The 23,759-nt window shown below is 45.7% G+C and overlaps 2 protein-coding genes across 2 annotated transcripts; both read right to left on the bottom strand.

Moving 5' to 3' along the window:
• Positions 1–8,555: 8,555 nt before the first annotated feature.
• Positions 8,556–12,377, bottom strand: LOC109751006 (desmethyl-deoxy-podophyllotoxin synthase). Its single transcript, XM_020309921.4, has 2 exons — positions 10,475–12,377; positions 8,556–9,245 (listed from the first exon to the last, which is right to left on the bottom strand). The coding sequence occupies exons 1-2, from the start codon at positions 11,366–11,368 to the stop codon at positions 8,628–8,630; spliced, it is 1,512 nt and encodes a 503-aa protein (XP_020165510.1). The 5' UTR covers positions 11,369–12,377; the 3' UTR covers positions 8,556–8,627.
• A 6,486-nt stretch (positions 12,378–18,863) lies between these two features.
• Positions 18,864–21,001, bottom strand: LOC109751015 (desmethyl-deoxy-podophyllotoxin synthase-like). The gene is made up of 2 exons (XM_020309929.3): positions 20,077–21,001; positions 18,864–19,642 (listed from the first exon to the last, which is right to left on the bottom strand). The coding sequence occupies exons 1-2, from the start codon at positions 20,974–20,976 to the stop codon at positions 19,025–19,027; spliced, it is 1,518 nt and encodes a 505-aa protein (XP_020165518.1). The 5' UTR covers positions 20,977–21,001; the 3' UTR covers positions 18,864–19,024.
• Positions 21,002–23,759: the final 2,758 nt, after the last annotated feature.

Here is a 23,759-nt window from a genome sequence, read left to right as displayed (position 1 = left end):
CTGCTACATTCAGATCCGTATGTATCTTGCAAATTTCTATGTCTCCCACCTGGACTAAATCCCGGATGGAATTGAAGCGTCTTCTGATGTGCTTGGTTCTCTTGTGAAATCTGGATTCCTTTGCTAAGGCAATTGCACCAGTATTATCACAAAAGATTTTCATTGGTCCCGATGTACTAGGTATGCCACCTAGATCGGATATGAACTCCTTCATCCAGACTCCTTCATTCGCTGCTTCCGAAGCAGCTATGTATTCCGCTTCACACGTAGATCCCGCCACGACACTTTGCTTGGAACTGCACCAACTGACAGCTCCACCGTTCAATGTAAATACGTATCCGGTTTGCGATTTCGAATCGTCCGGATCAGTGTCAAAGCTTGCATCAACGTAACCCCTTACGATGAGCTCTTTGTCACCTCCATAAATGAGAAACATATCCTTAGTCCTTTTCAGGTATTTCAGGATGTTCTTGACCGCTGTCCAGTGATCCACTCCTGGATTACTTTGGTACCTCCCTGCTAAACTTATAGCAAGGGACACATCAGGTCTGGTACACAGCATTGCATACATGATAGAGCCTATGGCTGAAGCATAGGGAACATCTTTCATCTTCTCTCTATCTTCTGCAGTGGTCGGGCATTGAGTCTTACTCAATCTCACACCTTGTAGTACAGGCAAGAACCCTTTCTTTGCTTGATCCATTTTGAACTTCTTCAAAACTTTGTCAAGGTATGTGCTTTGTGAAAGTCCAATTAAGCGTCTTGATCTATCTCTATAGATCTTAATGCCTAATATATATGCAGCTTCACCGAGGTCTTTCATTGAAAAACTCTTATTCAAGTATCCCTTTATGCTATCTAGAAATTCTATATCATTTCCAATCAGTAATATGTCATCCACATATAATATCAGAAATGCTATTGAGCTCCCACTCACTTTCTTGTAAATACAGGCTTCTCCAAAAGTCTGTATAAAACCAAATGCTTTGATCACACTATCAAAGCGTTTATTCCAACTCCGAGAGGCTTGCACCAGTCCATAAATGGATCGCTGGAGCTTGCACACTTTGTTAGCTCCCTTTGGATCGACAAAACCTTCCGGTTGCATCATATACAACTCTTCTTCCAGAAATCCATTCAGGAACGCAATTTTGACATCCATTTGCCAAATTTCATAATCATAAAATGCGGCAATTGCTAACATGATTCGGACAGACTTAAGCATCGCTACGGGTGAGAAGGTCTCATCGTAGTCAATCCCTTGAACTTGTCGAAAACCTTTTGCAACAAGTCAAGCTTTATAGACAGTAACATTACCATCAGCGTCAGTCTTCTTCTTGAAGATCCATTTGTTTTCAATGGCTTGCCGACCATCGGGCAAGTCAACCAAAGTCCATACTTTGTTCTCATACATGGATCCCATCTCGGATTTCATGGCTTCAAGCCATTTTGCGGAATCTGGGCTCACCATCGCTTCTTCATAGTTCGTAGGTTAGCCATGGTCTAGTAACATGACCTCCAGAACAGGATTACCGTACCACTCTGGTGCGGATCTTGATCTAGTTGACCTACGAAGTTCAGTAATAACTTGATCTGAAGTTTCATGATCATTATCATTAACTTCCTCACTACTTGGTGTAGGTGTCGCAGAAACTGATTTCTGCGATGATCTACTTTCCAATAAGGGAGCAGGTACAGTTACCTCATCAAGTTCTACTTTCCTCCCACTCACATCTTTCGAGAGAAACTCCTTCTCTAGAAAGGATCCATTCCTAGCAACGAATATCTTGCCTTCGGATCTGTGATAGAAGGTATACCCAGCAGTCTCTTTTGGGTATCCTATGAAGACACATTTCTCCGATTTAGGTTCGAGCTTATCAGGTTGAAGTTTCTTCACATAAGCATCGCAACCCCAAACTTTAAGATACGACAACTTTGGTTTCTTGCCAAACCATAGTTCATAAGGCGTCGTCTCAACGGATTTCGATGGTGTCCTATTTAGAGTGAATGCAGCCGTCTCTAAAGCATAACCCCAAAACGATAGCGGTAAATCAGTAAGAGACATCATAGATCGCACCATATCTAATAAAGTACGATTACGACGTTCGGACACATCATTACGCTGTGGTGTTCCGGGTGGCGTGAGTTGCGAAACTATTCCGCATTGTTTCAAATATAGACCAAACTCGTAACTCAAATATTCTCCTCCATGATTAGATCGTAGGAATTTTATTTTCTTGTTACGATGATTTTCAACTTCACTCTGAAATTCTTTGAACTTTTCAAATGTTTCAGACTTATGTTTCATTAAGTAGATATACCCATATCTGCTCAAATCATCTGTGAAGGTGAGAAAATAACGATATCTGCCACGAGCCTCAATATTCATCGGATCACATACATCTATATGTATGATTTCCAACAAATCTGTTGCTCTCTCCATAGTTCCGGAGAACGGTGTTTTGGTCATCTTGCCCATGAGGCACGGTTCGCAAGTACCAAGTGATTCAAAATCAAGTGATTCCAAAATTCCATCAGTATGGAGTTTCTTCATGCGCTTTACACCGATATGACCTAAACGGCAGTGCCACAAATAAGTTGCACTGTCATTATTAACTCTGCATCTTTTGGCTTCGACATTATGAATATGTGTATCACTACTATCGAGATTCATTAAAAATAGACCACTCTTCAAGGGTGCATGACCATAAAAGATATTATTCATATAAATAGAACAACCATTATTCTCTGATTTAAATGAATAACCGTCTCGCATTAAACAAGATCCAGATATAATGTTCATGCTCAACGCTGGCACCAAATAACAATTATTTAGGTCTAAAACTAATCCCGAAGGTAGATGTAGAGGTAGCGTGCCGCCGGCGATCACATCGACTTTGGAACCATTTCGCACGCGCATCGTCACCTCATCCTTAGCCAATCTTCGCTTAATCCGTAGCCCCTGTTTCGAGTTGCAAATATTAGCAACAGAACCAATATCAAATACCCAGGTGCTAATGCGAGTATTAGTAAGGTACACATCAATAACATGTATATCACATATACCTTTGTTAACCTTGCCATCCTTCTTATCCGCCAAATACTTGGGGCAGTTCCGCTTCCAGTGGCCAGTCTGCTTACAGTAGAAGCACTCAGTTTCAGTCTTAGGTCCAGACTTGGATTTCTTCTCCTGAACAGCAACTTGCTTGCTGTTCTTTTTGAAGTTCCCTTTCTTCTTCCCTTTGCCCTTTTTCTTGAAACTAGTGGTTTTACTGGCCATCAACACTTGATGCTCCTTTTTGATTTCTACCTCCGCTGCCTTTAGCATTGCGAAGAGCTCGGGAATCGTCTTATCCATCCCTTGCATGTTATAGTTCATCACGAAGCTCTTGTAGCTTGGTGGCAGTGATTGAAGAATTCTGTCAATGACGCAATCATCCGGAAGTTGAACTCCCAGTTGAATCAAGTGATTATTATACCCAGACATTCTGAGTATATGCTCACTGACAGAACTATTCTCTTCCATCTTGCAGCTATAGAAATTATTGGAGACTTCATATCTCTTAATCCGGACATTTGCTTGAAATATTAACTTCAACTCCTGGAACATCTCATATGCTCCATGACGTTCAAACCGTCGTTGAAGTCCCGGTTCTAAGCCGTAAAGCATGGCACACTGAACTATTGAGTAGTCATCAGCTTTGCTTTGCCAGACGTTCATAACTTCTGGCGTAGCTCTTGCAGGAGGCCTGGCACCTAGCGGTGCTTCCAGGACGTAATTCTTCTGTGAGCAATGAGGATAATCCTCAAGTTACGGACCCAGTCCGTGTAATTGCTACCATCATCTTTCAACTTAGCTTTCTCAAGGAACGCATTAAAATTCAACGGAACAACAGCACTGGCCATTTATCTACAATTAACATAGACAAGCAAGATACTATCAGGTACTAAGTTCATGATAAATTTAAGTTCAATTAATCATATTACTTAAGAACTCCCACTTAGATAGACATCCCTCTAATCATCTAAGTGATTACATGATCCAAAGCAACTAAACCATGTCCGATTAACACGTGAGATGGAGTAGTTTCAATGGTGAACATCACTATGTTGATCATATCTACTATATGATTCACGCTCGACCTTTCGGTCTCTGTGTTCCGAGGCCATATCTGTATATGCTAGGCTCGTCAAGTTTAACCTGAGTATTCCGCGTGTGCAACTGTTTTGCACCCGTTGTATTTGAACGTAGAGCTTATCACACCCGATTAACACGTGGTGTCTCAGCACGAAGAACTTTCGCAACGGTGCATACTCAGGGAGAACACTTTTATCTTGAAATTTTAGTGAGAGATCATCTTATAATGCTACCGTCAATCAAAGCAAAATAAGATGCATAAAGGATTAACATCACATGCAATCAATATAAGTGATATGATATGGCCATCATCATCTTGTGCTTGTGATCTCCATCTCCGAAGCACCATGCTCGTGATCTCCATCTCCGAAGCACCGTCATGATCACCATCGTCACCGGCTCGACACCTTGATCTCCATCGTAGTATCGTTGTCGTCTCGCCAACTTATTGCTTTTACGACTATCGCTACCGCTTAGTGATAAAGTAAAACTATTACATGGCGATTGCATCTCATACAATAAAGCGACAACCATATGGCTCCTGCCAGTTGCCGATAACTCGGTTACAAAACATGATCATCTCATACAACACATTATATCACATCATGTCTTGACCATATCACATCACAACATGCCCTGCAAAAACAAGTTAGACGTCCTCTACTTTGTTGTTGCAAGTTTTACGTGGCTGCTACGGGCTTAGCAAGAACCGTTCTTACCTACGCATCAAAACCACAACGATAGTTTGTCAAGTTGGTGCTGTTTTAACCTTCGCAAGGACCGGGCGTAGCCACACTCGGTTCAACTAAAGTGAGAGAGACAGACACCCGCCGGTCACCTTTAAGCAACGAGTGCTCGCAACGGTGAAACCAGTCTCGCGTAAGCGTACGCGTAATGCCGGTCCGGGCCGCTTCATCTCACAATACCGCTGAACCAAAGTATGACATGCTGGTAAGCAGTATGACTTATATCGCCCACAACTCACTTGTGTTCTACTTGTGCATAGCATCAACGCATAAAACCAGGCTCGGATGCCACTGTTGGGGAACGTAGTAATTTCAAAAAATTTCCTACGCACACGCAAGATCATGGTGATGCATAGCAACGAGAGGGGAGAGTGTTGTCCACATACCCTCGTAGACCGATAGCGGAAGCGTTATCACAACGCGGTTGATGTAGTCGTACGTCTTCACGATCCGACCGATCAAGTACCGAACGTACGGCACCTCCAAGTTCTACACACGTTCAGCTCGATGACGTCCCTCGAACTCCGATCCAGCCGAGTGTTGAGGGAGAGTTTCGTCAGCACGACGGCGTGGTGACGATGATGATGTTCCACCGACGCAGGGCTTTGCCTAAGCTCCGCGACGGTATTATCGAGGTGTAATCTGGTGGAGGGGGGCACCGCACACGGCTAAAATATCGTATATCAAGTGTGTTCTTAGGTGCCCCCCTGCCCCCGTATATAAAGGAGCAAGGGGGAGGCCGGCTGCCCTAGGCGCGCCAAGGAGAGAGGGGGAGTCCTCCTTCTAGTAGGAGTAGGACTCCCCTTTCCTAGTCCTACTAGGAAAGAAGGGGGGGAAGGAAAGAGAGGGAGAGGGAGAGGGAAAGGGGGCTGCGCCCCCCTCTCCTAGTCCAACTAGGACTCCCCTTGGGAGGGGGCGCGCCACCTCCTGGCTGCTGCCCTCTCTCTCCCCTCAAGGCCCACCAAGGCCCAATACTTCCCCAGGGGGTTCCGGTAACCCTCCGGCACTCCGGTTTAATCCGAAACTTCTCTGGAACACTTCCGGTGTCCGAATATAGTCGTCCAATATATCAATCTTTACGTCTCGACCATTTCGAGACTCCTCGTCATGTCCGTGATCACATCCGGGACTCCGAACAACCTTCGGTACATCAAAACATATAAACTCATAATATAACTGTCATCGTAACTTTAAGCGTGCGGACCCTTTGGGTTCGAGAACTATGTAGACATGACCGAGACACCTCTCCGGTCAATAACCAATAGCGGGACCTGGATGCCCATATTGGCTCCCACATATTCTACGAAGATCTTTATCGGTCAGACCGCATAACAACATACGTTGTTCCCTTTGTCATCGGTATGTTACTTGCCCGAGATTCGATCGTCGGTATCTCGATACCTAGTTCAATCTCGTTACCGGAAAGTCTCTTTACTCGTTTCGTAATACATCATCCCGCAACTAACTCATTAGTCACAATGCTTGCAAGGCTTATAGTGATGTGCATTACCGAGTGGGCCCAGAGATACCTCTCTGACAATCGGAGTGACAAATCCTAATCTCGAAATACGCCAACCCAACAAGTACCTTTGGAGACACCTGTAGAGCACCTTTATAATCACCCAGTTACGTTGTGACGTTTGGTAGCACACAAAGTGTTCCTCCGGTAAACGGGAGTTGCATAATCTCATAGTCATAGGAACATGTATAAGTCATGAAGAAAGCAATAGCAACATACTAAACGATCGGGTGCTAAGCTAACGTAATGGGTCATGTCAATCACGTCATTCTCCTAATGAGGTGATCCCGTTAATCAAATGACAACTCATGTCTATGGTTAGGAAACATAACCATCTTTGATTAACGAGCTAGTCAAGTAGAGGCATACTAGTGACACTCTGTTTGTCTATGTATTCACACATGTATTATGTTTCCGGTTAATACAATTCTAGCATGAATAATAAACATTTATCATGATATAAGGAAATATATAATACTTTATTATTGCCTCTAGGGCATATTTCCTTCAGGCCTAGGTTGCCGCCAGGTCGGGGTCACTGAGGACCCAATACGGCGTCGCGCCCGGCTTCGCGAACGCGGAGCGGCAGGCAACATTACGCCGCTCATTCCGTGCCGCCTGCCTCATTGCCCTTTCCTTGGCGGATACGACGGCCCGCGAGCTCAAGGGACCGCCGCCACTGCCGGCACCGAGGTAGTCTAGGATGCGGTCGCAGGCCTTGGCGATCTGGAACGGTAGTTCGTCCTTGACGAATTGGCCGCGCCGGTTATGACGAGGCTGCAATGACGACCCATCGATCCTGGTGTATCGGTTGTACGACAGCAGCGACGACAACTACTCCTTCACACGGCCCCCGATTTGGACACCGCAGTTGCGTGTTGTGACCCTAGCTCGTCCTTGACGCGGCATCCGATTTGGACACCGCTATTGTGTCGTGTGGGGACGTTGGCTCCGCCTTCACGTGACGGAGAGGTGACGCTGACTCCTCCTTCATGCTGTAGCAAGGCGGCAAGGGCGGCTCCGAGCCATGCTCTCGGAGCGATTGTTCCATCATCAACTCCATCCGACGGACAAATTCCTCGTCCATCAGAGTAGCTTCCACGAAGAGGCGCAGCTATTGCGGCGCCTGGTCCTCCTCGCAGCCGGATCAGCCGGCTGCCATGGAGCCCGAGAGCCCAGGAGCGAGGGTGGCGGCGCGAAGAGCCTGACGAATGTCCGCTTGCGCCGCCACAGCCTGCGGTGCGGAGTACCAGTACTTTGTCGTCGCCGGAGGAGGAAGAACTCCGAGAGGAGAAGGGGCACGTAGGTGATGAGAGGAGATCCAGAGGTGTGAACGTGCATCGCCGGAGCACGACATATATAGCCGCGGCCAGGCCATGCGAATGGATGGCCAGTTCGCTTCAAAACGGCACAACGGCCTGTGTTGATTTCTTGGGATGCGACATCCGTATTGAAGATGCGACACCTGAGAGGTCGCGTCGGTCAATGCCGCCCTCCCATTCGGTCACGTCACGTGGCATCAATGTCGACCGCAACGTGCTCTGGACCGGTATGGATGCGATGCAGAAAACAACGCGTGCATTGGATGGAAAAGCGCGGGAGAGACGGGATGGGTTTTGGGTGGCAACGGTCCAAAGACACCCGCAAGACGTCCGGACACCGAGCAGACTAATCTTTTTAGTAACTAAAATTAATGTAATTACTAATTAGCAGTATTGGACGAGACCAATGGCTACTTGTGTTTTCCATTTTTATATTTATTTTGCGGGTGAACTTGTGTTTTCCATTTATTAGCTGGGTTTCCTTTGGGGGGTGGGGGGTGGCCTTCAACTTAAAATCGACTGAATTGTGCTCTTGTTTCACTCATTTTTTCTTAGTTGAAGAGTAAACCACTTGTTGGACACGGCTAAAAAAAAGAACGGTCCCCAATATAATTTTTTCGGCTCTAAAATCATGTTCGGATGAATAGCTTGGGTAATCAAATCTGGTAAACAGATGGTCAAGATCTCAGTACATAACATAAAATTAATTCACTGATCGGTGTTCTAAGATGAACATCCAAGTATGAGGATCAGAGAAGTTTGAGGACCCCAAATTAATCGACAACGTATCTCTGGCAGTCACCTGACAAGGCAGTCTAGCAGTCACACAGTTGACCAAGGCACATAGAAGGCACAAATATGCGAGAATTCAGTCACATATGACATACCAATGCAAGTGTAAATCAAATCAGGGGTACATGGACCACGGCGTGCAGATACAAGTCGTTCTTTCGCCGGACGGTGAGACCCATCTCCTCGGTCATGTCTAGCCCATCTGGCTTAACCCCACTTGGGAGCTCCCAGTCAAAGTGGTAGAGAAGTGAGGCGAGCACAATCTCCATGCTGGCCTGCGCAAATGTCATTCCAGGGCACATTCTCCTGCCTGCCCCGAACGGTATGTACTCGAAGTTTGTGCCTTTGAAGTCGACCATTCCGGACTTGAATCTCTCCGGCTTGAACTCCTCAGGATCCTCCCAATGCTTAGGATCCCTGCCGATCGCCCATGCATTCACCAACACCGTGGTGCCCTTGGGTATGTCGTACCCGAGAATTTTGCAAGGCTCCATGGCCTCTCTAGGGAGAAGCAATGGCGCGGCTGGATGCAACCTCATTGTCTCCTTGATGACGAGTCTAAGGTACTTGAGATTGGCCAAGTCATCCTCAGTCACCTTATGTTTTCCTTGGAGGTTTTTGCGTACTTCAGCTTGTGCTTTCCGCATCACGTTTGGGTACCTCATGAGCTCCGACATGGCCCACTGAAGTGTGGTAGCTGAAGTCTCACTCCCGGCACCAAATAGATCCTGCAAAATGACGATTTACAGAATTTAGGAATCGTTCGTTGTTCTTGGCAGTTTAGGGTTGTCACCCATATGTCAGCGAGACACCCGACTGCAAATCCTAGAATAATAGGGAATATAACATATAGCAACTCTTGGATTCAGAGTGGACCAAAGAAAAAAACACAAAAAAATGTGCTATAATTAGTTTTGTTTAGGAGTACAAAATGTTTTAACTTTGAAGTATAACATCATCTGTACTTAATAATAAAGGGGTTATTGTTTCTTGCGGTACGTCATGGGAATTGCCTTCAAAATTGCAAAATATTACCCACCTGGGCCGGCCCATGCAGAAGGAACCTCCTATACTGCGCTCTGCGTGTTGGAAGAAGACGTAGCGCGCCCGTTTGGGCCGGCCCATGTCCGGGCAGCCTGTTTTTTAAATTTCGTTTTTGTTTTTTTCACTTTAAATAAATTGGGACTTCAAAAAAGTTCCAATTTTTTAAAAAAGACAATTTTAAATAAAATATTAATAAATCATAAAATGTTTGTGCAAAAATGTTCGCGATTTTATAAAAAATGTCTTCTTATTCAGATTTTTTTTCAAAATTATGAAAAAAAAGTTTGGGAAATCAAAAAATCTTCATGATTTTTTTAAAAATTTATGTATTAAAAAATGTTAATGAAACTGAACAAAAATTCGCCAATTCAAAACATATTCATGAATGAAAAAATGTCCTAAAAATTTAAAAATTATTCCTAGCTTACAATTTTTTTATTCATTCATAAAATGCTTGCTGATTCAAAAAATGATCATGCATTTCAAAATGTTCATTAAATCAAAAGATGCTCGTGAATTTCAAAAATTGTTTCACCAATTTCCCAAACAATGTCCGTCCATTCTAGAAATGTTTGTTGATTGAATAAAATTGTTAAAAAATATTCACAATTAAAAAAATGTTTGCAAATAGTATAAATTTTCATGAATTTAAAAAATGTTCTTGGTTTTAGAAATGTTCGAAAACTTATAAAAGTGTTCATGAACTTAAAAAATGTTCAAGATTTCAAATATGTTCACGAGTTTAAAAATGTTCATGATTTCACAAAATTGAGAGTGATAGTGTATCTCATTGATGCAGCAAAATATGATCATGGCCATCTGAGATTATGAATTTTTTCCTCCCGTTACAAAGCAGGGCCCTTTTGCTAGTAGAGGACAAAGTATCGTGAAACAAAGGAGCCGGTGCACTTACCAGTATAACTGCTTTGATCATGCCCATGGTAAGAGGCACGTCGAGGCCACCTTCCTTGCGTATCCTCAAGAGCGTGTCCACTAGGTCCTCTCCTCCGTCATCGTTCGCTGAGGCGGCGGCCCTCTGCTGCTCGTGCTGCTGGATCGCGTACTCCATGAGCTCGAAGCTCTTGCGGTGGTTCTCCTCGGCCAGCCGCGCCGTGCCGCTGATGAAGCTGGCGAGGCGCGACGACGGGAAGAGGTCGCCGAGGTTGAACCCGGCGACGAGCTTGACCCCTTCGTCGAGAGTCTGCAAGAACTCCTCCCGCCTCTTAAACCTGTCCCCAATCATGGCGCGCACCGCCGAGTCGGTGATGAGCACGGCGATCCGCTCGCTCACGTTCACGGGCTCCCCGGGCGGCACCGCGGCAACAGCGGCCAGGAGGCGTCCGACCTCGTCCTCTCTGATATGGCGGAACGACTGCACGCGGCGCGCGCTGAGCAGCTCCAGGATGCAGATCTTGCGGAGCTGGCGCCACAACGCACCGTAGCGCGCGAATATCAGGCCTTGCCCCTCGGCGTTCATGATCTTGACGGTGGGGCTCCACGGCCGCGTCGCGAAGACGACGTCGTGCGTCCGCATGATCTCGCGGGCGGCCTCCGGGGACGTGGCCACCACCACGGGCACCTCGCCGAGCTTGAGGTACATGAGCGGCGCGTCCAGCCGGCGCGCGAGGTCGGCCATGACGCGGTGCACGAGCGGGTTGCCGGCGAGGTGCTGCAGGCTGCCGATGACCGGCAGCCGCCACGGACCGGGTGGCAGACGCACGCCGCCACGCTTGCTGTTGAGCTTGAGCAGCAGGAGAGGGAGGAGGAGAGCCAGGAAGAGGCAATGGTAGTACGCCCATTGCTCCATGGCGGGGCCCCGATCGAGTGACTAGCTGATGGATTTGTCTGGTCTTATCTCTATGTACAGAGAGGTTACTAAGTTGAACGGAGAACACGAGTGTTGTCTAGCTGTAGATAGGCGTTTCTTGATGCGATCGAGAGCGAGTGGTGGGGATCGATGCGTACGAGAACAAGATGGCTTCTTTTCTTTTCTTTGTGGGTTGCATATGCAGATCGATGCAGCAGTGATGCCGTGTCGTCGTCGTTGTTGTTGGTAACGTAACAACAAGTAACAAGTGGAAACTGAGCATTTAGTTTTTGGGACGGTGCCGTCTCTCCTGCACCAGTTCATCGAGATATTTGCCAAGGGCGACGAAGAAATCTGAGGCGTGAGCATGACGGTGCTGCAGTCCTTCCGCACAAAGATACGTGTGTCACAGCTTCTGCGGAAATATACGGCTTGATGCTTCCGATCAAGACAGCAACAAAATTGATGTCTATATATTCATCTTAGATCCTACTATTATGATTTAGTTTCAGTCAGATTTTTAGACCACCCACAAATTGACAAGTGTGCCATGTCCATTGTATGTTCCTGTCCTTTTTTTGTCGCTGTTTCTGTCCCACCTACCAGGAGGCAAACCTGCAGAAAAATCATGGATTGACAGGTGAAGAAATCTCTCCTACAAAACTTTGCACTCACTCCCAGTACTTCTCCTGTAAAACAGCTCCCTCTCCTAATTCTCAACATCTACACGGAACGTGCACAGGAAATCTGAACTTTGCAAGAACAAAAAGATCAGATTACGATTAGTAAGGATCAACATAGACAGGAAAGCATGGACAACCTTCTAAGGTGTTAAGACTGAATCTAGTTCAGTCCCCCCTTACATACTAGAGGAAACATAAAGGGGAACTCTGAAAATCTGCTTAGATGTTACAGTGAAGCTAGTAGTACAAAATGTACATGCAGAAAATTCAGAAACTTCAAACAAAAAAAAAATCAAAAATAAGAACAGGATTTACAACAGACACCCTTTACGATGCTTGTGAACTAACTTGACAATGACAAAAAAATTCACATAAAAATATTACTCACAAAACCTTCACAGAAACCTTAGGGTTTAGAACATTCAGTAAGTTTGGGTATCATCTTAGGGTTGGTTAGAGTTGACGGTCTAGAAAACTAAAAGCAGTGAACTGATTGCTATGATTCATCAGTGTATCTTCCATATAGTTAGACTGAAAAAGCACTGAACTGCTCAAACAAAAAGGCTAGGAACAATACTATAATTCATAAACTTTGGGACTGTAAAATGGTCAAATTATTTTGACTTGTAGTTCAAATTATTACAGTAACCGTCAAAAAGGAAACTTGAAAATTACACTAACATTGCTTTCTTGTTTACACTTAAAAAATGCAGACAATATACTGTAATTATGATTCAGAAATTACATTTTTTTTACACCAGTTACTGCCATATACTAAAAGTAAAGCATTGAATGAAAAAATACACCTACAAGTATGGTTCAAATTTATTGTAGCTCTGCATGGTAATTAGTATTGTAATATACAGAAAAAAGCAAGGAATTACATTGCAAATTACTTCTGTTTTGACAGTGTAAATTTTTTCAGAATTACAGTACATTGTAACAAAATGAAAGGCTATGGTTCAAAATAATTACTGTGTCATATCTTGTAAATTACTTCCTTTTTGACACTGTAAAAATTCAGAATTACATTGTAATTCTTAAAAATTAGAGTAGACTTAATACAGAGACTGCTGAGTGCTTTCATTTTTCCAAAATTTCAGGTTCAAGAAGGTGAAGCAAGAATGCAAAGACATGAGTCATACCTGCAAGATGAAGAAGATGCACTCCTTCATCCTTAGAAATCAAACAATGCTTTGTCAAACGTGCCATCATCCATAGAAGAATCCGACAGAAAAGCACAACTAACTAAATTAAACTAGAACGCGGGAAAAGCAAACAAGTAGGACTGGATATTAAAGCAAGACTTAAACATGGGACACTTTGAAAGAATTAGCATCAAAACAATCGTCAGGAACAAAAGGCTTCTCAGAAGAATCTACACTGCTATCAGGAGAAAGATCATGGGCTTCCTGCCCACAACCCTTCTGCAATCTGCCCATCTGTATCACTAACCATAGTCAAATGATTATGATGAAGCAAGGATAAAAATGAGAACACAAAAGCACTGCAAATCGTGGTAAAGTAATACAAAAGCTGAATGAACACCCTATATAAGACTAAAAATAACGACAATACCAAGAAAAGGACTATGATAGTAACTAAAAACAACTCTCCCGCAACCCTTCCTCAATCTGCCAGTCTATTTAACTAACCATGGTCAAATGATTATGATAGTAAACTAAAAATAACAGCGGAATGAACACCCTCCAAAAGACTACTAGACACACTCAACTAAATCGTTACTATCATTCGCAAAAAGCTGAATGAACATACAAAAGCTGAATCGTATTCACTAGGATTACAATGTAATTCGCTGAAATTACACTCTGATTTACAGTGTAAGTACACTGATATTACAGTGTAATTACATAGTAAAAATACAATGAAATTGCACTATGGATTTACAGTGTAACTACACTGGAATTTAGACTGGAATTTTCAATGCATAGTAATGTAAGTTACAATGTTGTACCGCACTATGCACTTATACCGGACCACAATGTAATTAAACTGAAATTTACACTGGAAATTTCAGTGCAAATCACTGTAAGTAACACTAAAAAATACTGGAAATTTCAGTGCGAATCATTATAAGTTACACTGAAAATGTCACTATAAGTTACACTGCAAATATCACTAAGTTACACTGAAGATACTGGAAAATTCGGAGTAAATCACTGTAAGTTAAACATTACTGAAATTACAATGAAAAATACACTAAAATTACAGTGTACTATACACTGTAATTATAGTAAAAATTTCACTGTGAAAAACCTTATAATTAGTATGGTAAGTTACAGGGGTGCACACCACTATACAATTACACTGGACTGCAATGAAATTAAACTGAAATTCCACTCAAATTTACAATAGAAATTATCAGTCCAAAATTGACTGAAAAAGTACTGGAAATTAAGTGCAAATCAGTGAAAGTTACACTGAAAAAATTACTGTAAGTGATACTGCAATCAACTCCAAAACTCCCAACAGCTCCTTGCAGCAACTACTAGTGCAGACAAAATCAAAAACAGAGAGTAGCTGGAAAAAGAGTTTTGGTAAGCAAATGAAGCTAAGTTAAATCACACAAATTAATGGGAGTACCCAAACACTCTGAACAAACGAAATCACAAAATACAGAGCAAGCAGAGTACAAAATAATGGACACAGAAATCAGAAACCCCAACAGCTATAGAGCATGAGACTGAACTGACCAAGAGATTGAGCATTAGCATCCTACATCTACATCAAACAGGCCAGCAGAAATTCAAACGGCCAGTGTGTATACACGTTACATTTTAATCATACACCTAGCAGATGCCTAAAGGAATAAAAGGAATCATACAACACTCGCTACGGGGGTCGTCAATATTAAATGACAGCGGTAGCAGGAATCAAAATAGACAGAGGAATCCACCGCTACATCTGCAACAAAACAACCAATAGAACAGAGGCCTACAACAAAACACTCAAGCAGATCTAGAAATCAGACAAAAATGCAGGGAAATGTGACAGGGGGAAGGGGATACTTGCAACCAACAACCTGAGGGGGGGAGGGGGGCGGACGCAGGGCTCACGAATGAGCAACAGCTGGGGCAGCGTCACGAATCAAGCAACAGAGAGAGAACACCGCAGGAGAATCGCCATGGCGTCGCCTTCGCCTCTCCCTCTCGAGAGAGTTGCTGGAAATGGAAGGCAGATGGGACCCTGCCGTTGAGTTCCTTCTTGAGATTGCAGTATGAGGTTATTGTGGAATAAGTTGTATGCTGAAATGTCTGTAATGTACTTAGACTGAAACTGTTTGCTAATTGCTAACACTTTGTTATTTTACCAAAAAGGTTTCCCCGCTTTGTATTTCAAAGCAACGAACACCATACACATAGCATTGCTGGGGCGAGCAGCACATCAAGCCCAAAAGAAAAGAAGAAAGAAATGTCAACAACGGCAGCTCGACAAAGCATGGATGAACCGTCACCGCTGCGCCCTCCGGAGACAAACCACCGCCGCCCGAGGCTCCGATCTGCCGCGTACCAAGCGGCACCTTCAAGAAGGAATGCGACGCCGACGACGCTGCCGCCCGGACGAGTCCTAGGGTTTCCCCGGGTACGCAGAGGGAAGTGGAGGATGGCTACCACCGACACCCTCCAAGAAGGAATGGTGGCACCTGTCGGTGTCACCGCATCGGAGCCGGCCGAACCGGCAAGGATTTCTCCCGCACACCAACCCGACCGCCCAACCGGAGCCGACCAGCCAAATCACCGCCCAACACCATGCGCCATCGCGGATGCGCCGCCACCCAAGCTGTCTCACTACAAGCACCAACACGAGGCCAAGAAGACCGGAGAGAAGGGCCAAGCGACAGGAGCAGCAACACCAGGGCCGAGCAGGAGGGAACCACCTCCTCCGCCATCGTGCGAGAGGCCCGCGCCTCCGGCACAGTCGCGGTTGCCGTCCGGACACGGCAGCGGAGCAAACCAGGCCACCCCTGGCCCGGCCAGGCCCGCAACGGGCCCGCTAAGCCCCGCCGGCCATGCTGCAGCAGGCTGGCGCCGGCGCCGCCAGCACCCCGCCGCTCAGCGCTGTTCCCCCGCTTCCCGGAAGTCTCGCCACAGATCAGCCCCGCCGCCGGCCCGCCCAGGCCCAGATCTGGGCCGAGCGCCGCCGCCAGGACCCACCGCTGCGCCACCCCGCCGCCGTCCAGCCGCCCGCCCGCGCCGCGCCAGGGAACCCCGCCGCCACCCGGTCCGTCGCCGCCTAGGAGCACCCCCCGGTGCAGCTCCGCCCCGTGCGGGAGAGCCACCGGGAGGGGAAGGTCAGGGGGCCGCCGCCACCAGCGACCCCGGGGCCAGGGCGGCCGCGGGCGCCAGCGACGGCGGTAGGAGGAAGGAGAGAGGTGGGGACTGGAGGAGGGAGGCGGCGATGCGCGGCCGGTCGCCCGCGGGGGCGACGTGGTCGCGAGAGCTGCGTCCAAGAAAGGATCACACTTTGTTATTTCAAACAGTTTCTCGTTGAATATGAGCACAAAAGTTATTTACGAATATCGTAAAGCACCAAATATTACAATTTAAAGGTTGCGAAGTTTCCTTCATTACAAAAGCGGCCAACTACAAATAGAAGTACTAATCTCAAGATACGAAACCGATGACACAAAGCTAGACCGAGCAAGGTTGATGCATCAGTACAGTTCTGAAGATGGAGCGGTGGCAGTTGGCGGCGGCGGCATCTGAGTGCATGCCGGACCGGTGAGACCCATGCCCGGCAGGCGTCCTGGATGGGATCTCAGGTCTTAGATGTTAGGTTTGGCTGCAATATCTGTTTGGTATTAGGCCCAGGCTATCTGCGCCCCTTCATCAGCTGGATAGAGGTGCTTAGACGGCGGCTTTAGTCTTACTGTTGTATTACTTTGTAAGGTCTTGTGAGAATAATTAATAAAGTGGCCGTATGCATCACCCAGATGCAGAGGCCCGGGGTCATCCTCCTTTTCTAAAAAAAAACTATGTACCACATAAAAGCTCATACAACTTTTGACTGATAGTAAGTAACACTAAAAAATACTAACTGCCATCAATCATACAACTTTGCACCATACAAATTATTTCACTAGCAGCCATCAATCATACAACTTACAACCGGAATAATAAGTAAATAATGACAATATACTCATGGTTACATAAGCCAGCTCAAAACCTAATCCTTCTTTCCTTTTGACTGATAGTGGACAAAAATATAGCATGTTGTCATTATTCACTTTGTTCCTGCATGTTTACAGATAACAGCCGCAGGGGATGTCCAGCCAAAGAATGTAACACCTGAATTTACAGATAGCCCATCATCAACTCGCTTCGTGTAAATGCCTCCAGATCACAGGCTTGTCCATCCCAACTGTTCCAGCCAAAGAATGGAACACCTGAATTCACAAGATATTCATAGTCGCCAGAAGACATCACAAGATACAGGCGCAGTCCGAGGTTTTGGGGCGGGGCGTTTGGCATATGTGGCCACTACAGCACAAACAGAAGCTGAAGCTTGCTCCGCAGCAATTCGGGCAGCGTCGGATTGGGGAAAGATACAGATCCAAGTTGAATCTGATTGCCAGACGTTGATACGATCCCTCAAAGTAGTAATTTGGACCGAGCACCGGAAGGAATCCTCTACAAAGACTTGCATATCTTTCTGCGCATGAACTCCAATTTAGTAGATGTGGTGTTTAGCCCACGCAAATGTAATAGAGCAGCGCATGCTATGGCAGCTTATGGTGCTCATGAGCACAGTCCAAGGCAGATTTGGCCTGAGGACTTACCGAACTGTGCAAGGGTTTAAGTGGCTGGTGAGCTTGCTCAAACCACTAGTTAATGGAATCGTGGGTTCCAAATATAAAAAAAAAACAGTTATATTCACCTCTTTTTCTTTCTCCACTTTTTTGGTCGGTTGTGAACCCGACTTCATCTTTGTGCCACTTCCTTTTGTGCATGCTATAGATGGTGGGTGGATATTGATATCACATGGAAATGCTACTCCAATAGATGATGTCGAAGGTCCCTAAAGGTTATGTAGTTTCACAGTTGTGACTGCATCACAAAACTTCTGTCTACTACATCTTGGAACCTGAGATTGAAGAATTCGCAGGCACTGGCCACCCGTTGGGCAGTGACTTTGCTCTGGCACCCTCCCCATCTCAAGAAGGATGACATCCCAGCTGGCCAGAAATACCGAGAGCAGGCGATCCATGACAAGCCATCTGCCATTGCATGACTGGCAACCTCCAGAGTCATGACCACTAGATCCACTTTGGTGATACAGAATTCCCCTTGCGCTGCTCGGATGGCATCATTAGAGGAATGGCCATGACGGCCTCCTGCATGCGCATCCCCTTTTACAACTCTAGATCATGGTCCTCCCAATCATGTTGAATAAAAAGGTGTAACCGGAGGATCCTCATCCTCACAAATCTTTCCAGCCGCCATTAAACTGCCTTCCCTCTTCACTTCCCCTCAAACAAAGCCGAACACCCGATTGGTCCTACCCCTAATTAGATACATCTAATATGATATAAATATGGCATGGAGTGATCAGTGGTACGAGTCTACAAGATGTCCTGAGCGTCTAATTTTATGATGAAGTGATGTACACCCTTCGTCCGAAAAAGCTTGTCCCTCAAATGGATGTATCTAGCACTAAGTTAGTGCTAGATACTTTCATTTGAGGGATAAGCTTGGGACAAGTTTTTTCGGACGGAGGGAGTATATGCTTTATAAGCGAATTATTTACTCGGACTTTTGTAGTGTGATGAGCCTTCCTAGTAGACATGAATATAGGAATCACACACACTCATGACACACATAACTTCACTCTTAATTAGTAGTGATATAGTAATTAACAATACTTATTCACACGCCTCCACGTTCGAGAAAGGCACATATATAGAAGGCATAGTAGACGAGAATTCATCTTCACATATTAATGCGAGTGCAAATCAAATCGGAGGCACACGGACAATGTGATGTAAATTGAGATCATTCTTCCTCCGGACAGTGACGCCCATCTTCTCTGTCATGTCCAACCCATCAGGCTTCACCCCACTCGGGAGCTCCCAATCAAAGTGGTAGAGCAGTGCAGCAAGCACGATCTCCATGCTGGCTTGAGCAAACGTCATTCCAGGGCACATCCTCCGACCTGCCCCAAACGGTATGTATTCAAAGTCTGTGCCTTTGAAGTCCACCGTGTGAGACTCGAACCTCTCTGGTTTGAACTCCTCAGGGTCTTCCCAATGTTTTGGGTCTCTGCCGATCGCCCACGCATTCACCAATACCGTGGTACCTTTGGGTACATCGTACCCGAGGATTTTGCAAGGCTCCCTGGCCTCCCTAGGGAGAAGCAATGGTGCGGCCGGATGCAACCTCATTGTCTCCTTGATGACGAGTTTGAGGTACTTGAGATTGATCAAGTCATCCTCGGTCACTTTAGGCTTTTCTTGGAGGTTGTCGCGTACTTCAGCTTGTGCTTTCCACATCACATTTGGGTTCCTCATGAGCTCTGACATGGCCCATTGAAGCGTGGTAGCTGATGTCTCGCTCCCAGCGCCAAATAAATCCTGCAACATGTCGATTTACACAATTTAGAATGGCAAGTTCTTCTTGGCATTAAAGGATTTGTCGGCCCTTAAAAAAGTGAGACATCAAGTAGCAAATCCTAGAAAAATAGCGAATATAACATATGCCATTTCATGGATTCAGAGTGAACCGAAGAATCAGAAACAAATTAAAAGATACCTCGTGTGTTGCTAACTACTCTCTCCTTTCAAAATGCTTGACCTTTTTGTTCAAACTTTTTTGTTTAATACTACAAATTTAGAAACAATTTCAACATTGACAATGGCACATCCATAATACCAAATCTATCACGAAATGTACTTTTAAAATGCATAATTAGTTTGTTTAATTAATACAACATGTTTTAAGTAAGTATAATACATAGTAGAGGACAAAGTATATATTCTGAAACAAATTAAGGAGCTGGTGCACTTACAAGTATGACTCCTTTGACCATTCCCATGGTAAGAGGCACGTCGAGGCCACCTTCCTTGCGGATCCTCAAGAGCGCGCCCACCAGGTCCTCTCCTTCCTCCACGTCGCCGTTCGCCGAGGCGGCAGCCCTCTGCTCCTCGTGTTGCTTGATTGCGTACTCCATGACCTCGTAGCTCTTGCGGTGGTTCTCCTCCGCCAGCCGTGCCGTGCCGCTGATGAAGTTGGCGAGCCACGACGACGGGAACAAGTCGCCAAGGTTGAACCCGGTGGCGAGCTTGACCCCTTCCTCGAGCGTCTGCAAGAACTCCTCCCGCCTCTTGAACCTGTCCCCGATCATGGCGCGCACCGCCGAGTCGGTGATGAGCACGGCGATCCGCTCGCTCACGTTCACGGGCTCCCCGGGCGGCACCGCCGCGACGGCGGCCACGAGGCGGCCGGCCTCGTCCTCCCTGATGTGGCGGAACGACTGCACACGGCGCGCACTGAGAAGCTCCAGGATGCAGATCTTGCGGAGCTGCCGCCACGGGGTGCCGTAGCGTGCGAATACCAGCCCTTCCCCTTCGGAGTTCATGATCTTCATGGTGGGGCTCCACGGCCGCGTCGCGAAGACGACGTCGTGCGTCCGCATGATCTCGCGGGCGGCCTCCGGGGACGTGGCCACCACGACCGGCACCTCGCCGAGCTTGAGGTACATGAGCGGCGCGTCCAGCCGACGCGCAAGGTCGGCCATGACACGGTGCACGAGCGGGTTACCGGCGAGGTGGTGCAGGCTGCCGATGACCGGCAGCCGCCATGGGCCAGGTGGCAGACGCACGCCGTGATGCTTGCTGTTGAGCTTGAGGAGCAGGAGAGGGAGGAGGAGAGCCAAGAAGAGGCAGAGGTAGTACGCCCGTTGCTCCATGGCGGGGAGCCGCGTGTTCAGCTTCAGCTAAGGCAGTGTAGTGGAGTGACTCTAAGGCCGGTCTTATATAAAGAGGTTAATTATTTGAACGGAGAACACAAGTGTACTGCTCGCGCTGACGCACATACGATCAAATTCAATTTTTTTTTGTCGCGGGAACATACCAACAAATTCAAAAGCTGTGAGTATTGTCTGCTTATTGCAGCTAACTATAGATAAGCATTTTCTTTTTTAAACATAGTACAGACGTAGGCACTCACAAATAGCGCGATGGCCAGGATCATTGTAAGGTGCGGATCCACGATTTAGATACGAGGAGCAAATAAGAAAAATGTAACACACATAAGATGGAACATTCAGATTCCCGCAAAAATAGAAAAGATAATACAACAGAAATCCAATTCGGTGCCATGGGCGTCAAAATGCTTTATTTTTAAAAATATCAAAATTATCCATTGAAATTTGATGTGTACATGGTCACATTCAAATGCTACATGCAAAAATTTAGGTGGAATTAAAGCTTTAGCATTTTGACCCGCGCAAAATTAAAAGCAAATTAAACCCTAAATGTTACACTTAATATTTTTTCACCGACAAATCATTGTTGTCCAATTTCGTATGAAAGTTATCAAGCACGCTAGTTACACTAACATGAGCATCTAAAAGATAAATCAGTTTTCTTTAACTATTTATTCTGAACTTACTGTTCATTCGGGGGCATATGCCCCCTAGAGCCAAAATTATCCCTCCTCGCAAATTTCGATTTACATAGCATGCATTGATATTGTAGAGATAGCAATAATAAATATTCTACATATTAGCTTTGACTGAGGTGAAACTTCATAAAGTTTGATCACGTTTGTTTATAGAAAACAATATGAACATCTACAAAAACAAATGTGTATGATGTCAAAATATATTCAATGATGAGATCTAATAATATTGATTTGGTGGTGTATATGTTGATATTTGTCTCTACCAACTTGGTCAAAGATTAAGTTTGGCTTTAGACAAATCTAATATGGAGAGTAAATAACCAAAGGCATCAACCAATTTGATAAACCATCGTCATATATTTGCAAGTGTACTACATAGTTACCCCGCAAAAAAGTGTATTACATAGTTATACTAATAGATTGTATAATACACTCAAATTTGGTGGTAACATTTTTGATCATATTACTTCAGACTTGAGTGACCGAACAGTAAAAGTACATTGATCGGTTCCTAGCAGTGTATTGTGTTGGCACCAGCTAGCGGAACACGGTAAGATCCACAAAGTGATGGAAGTATAGTGGCCTCAGCTAGCACGACATATCGACGACATCGCAAGGATTTTCCGATCTCCTTATGGCATGCATTATGGCGGTGGTAGGAGGATAGATCTATCACTTGCGATGAGGAGACACTAGGTCAGAGCGAACATATGGTATGAAGGAGAAAACAATTTCCAGGAGACGAGAAAACAATTTTAAAACTAGAACTCACCGCAACTACCATATAACTACTCTCTTCGTCCAATAATATAACATGTTTTTGCAAGCTAAACATCTTATATTATTGGACGAAGGGAGTACATGGCTACTATAGTGGTGCTTGTCATCTAACACACTAAAAAGTTATAGCATGGTCAGCTAGTAATTTTAGTTGTCTCATGTTGCTAACTATCGAACGGACAACAGAGTAACATACAGTTGACATGTTGTCTCATGTTGGTAACTACAACATGACCACAAAAGCAAAGGGCGTCCATATCCCTGCCAAAAGCACTGTATGTGGGATAACCAACCAACGCTGTCCATCAACAAACCAGCTTCCTGAATTGCTGGTAGCGAAGTGGCGACGCTGAGATCCTGGTCTAGGGGCTTGTGCTCATCGCGGTTGTTCTGGGGGCCTCGTGGTCGCACTTGTGAGCTGCTGAGCGAAAACCCCGCGTTTTGGCTACCACGGTAGTGACGCCTGCGAGTACTGCTCTTCTCTTGAGGACATCGTTGGTTTGTCTCTCCGCACGTATCAAGGTTTCGGATGAAGACCCTTGCCCATCTTGGACGACTGTGGCGATACTTTGCGCCGTTTCCCCACCCGTTGGTGTTCTCGTGGAGCTTAGATGTCCTAGGCCATGTTATGCCATTGTATTCATGCATACCTGTGTCATCTTTCGGCAATGTAGTCGCATGCGTTTATGTTGTCCGGTTAACTCAAGAGCACCTTTGATTTATGCCTTATCTATGAAACAACGTGATAGCATATTTCCAAAAGATGTATGAGGTCTAGCATGACGATGCGTGCATTCTTTCTTTTGATCGTCTTCTGCGGAAATATACGTGGTGGATGTTGAGCATCTTGTGGGGACATGGCTCGAAACTTCCGACCAAGACAACAAGAAAATTGACGTCTTGTGAATTGTGATCCTACTATATGACAGAGGAGCCAACTGAGATCGTCATCGCTCTCGCGGGGTGACGCTGACAGTCTGACACCAACGTACGAGGATTGAAATCTCAGAGCGGTGGCGACCTTCGCTCGGCACACCACACCACAGGCAAAGCACGCTCGGCGACAAGGTGTCGCGCACACTGTTTCGGCAGCGCGCCCGACAGATCTCGCCGGATCGTCCGCCTTCGTACACGGGTCGAGGCCGCCTGCACCAGGCGAGGATCTCCGTCAGAGAACGTCAGAGATGACATTTTTGTACAGGGCACCAGCTCGCCGGGCTGATCCTTTATTAGATCGACGAGCTCGTTAGTTGCACGCGTGCGTCGTCTGCACTTGTGTAGATGAAA

This window comes from Aegilops tauschii, chromosome 6 (genome assembly GCF_002575655.3).
Source record: "Aegilops tauschii subsp. strangulata cultivar AL8/78 chromosome 6, Aet v6.0, whole genome shotgun sequence".
In the NCBI taxonomy this organism is placed as follows: Eukaryota; Viridiplantae; Streptophyta; class Magnoliopsida; order Poales; family Poaceae; genus Aegilops; species Aegilops tauschii.
This window is presented reverse-complemented; position numbering and strand designations above follow the sequence as displayed.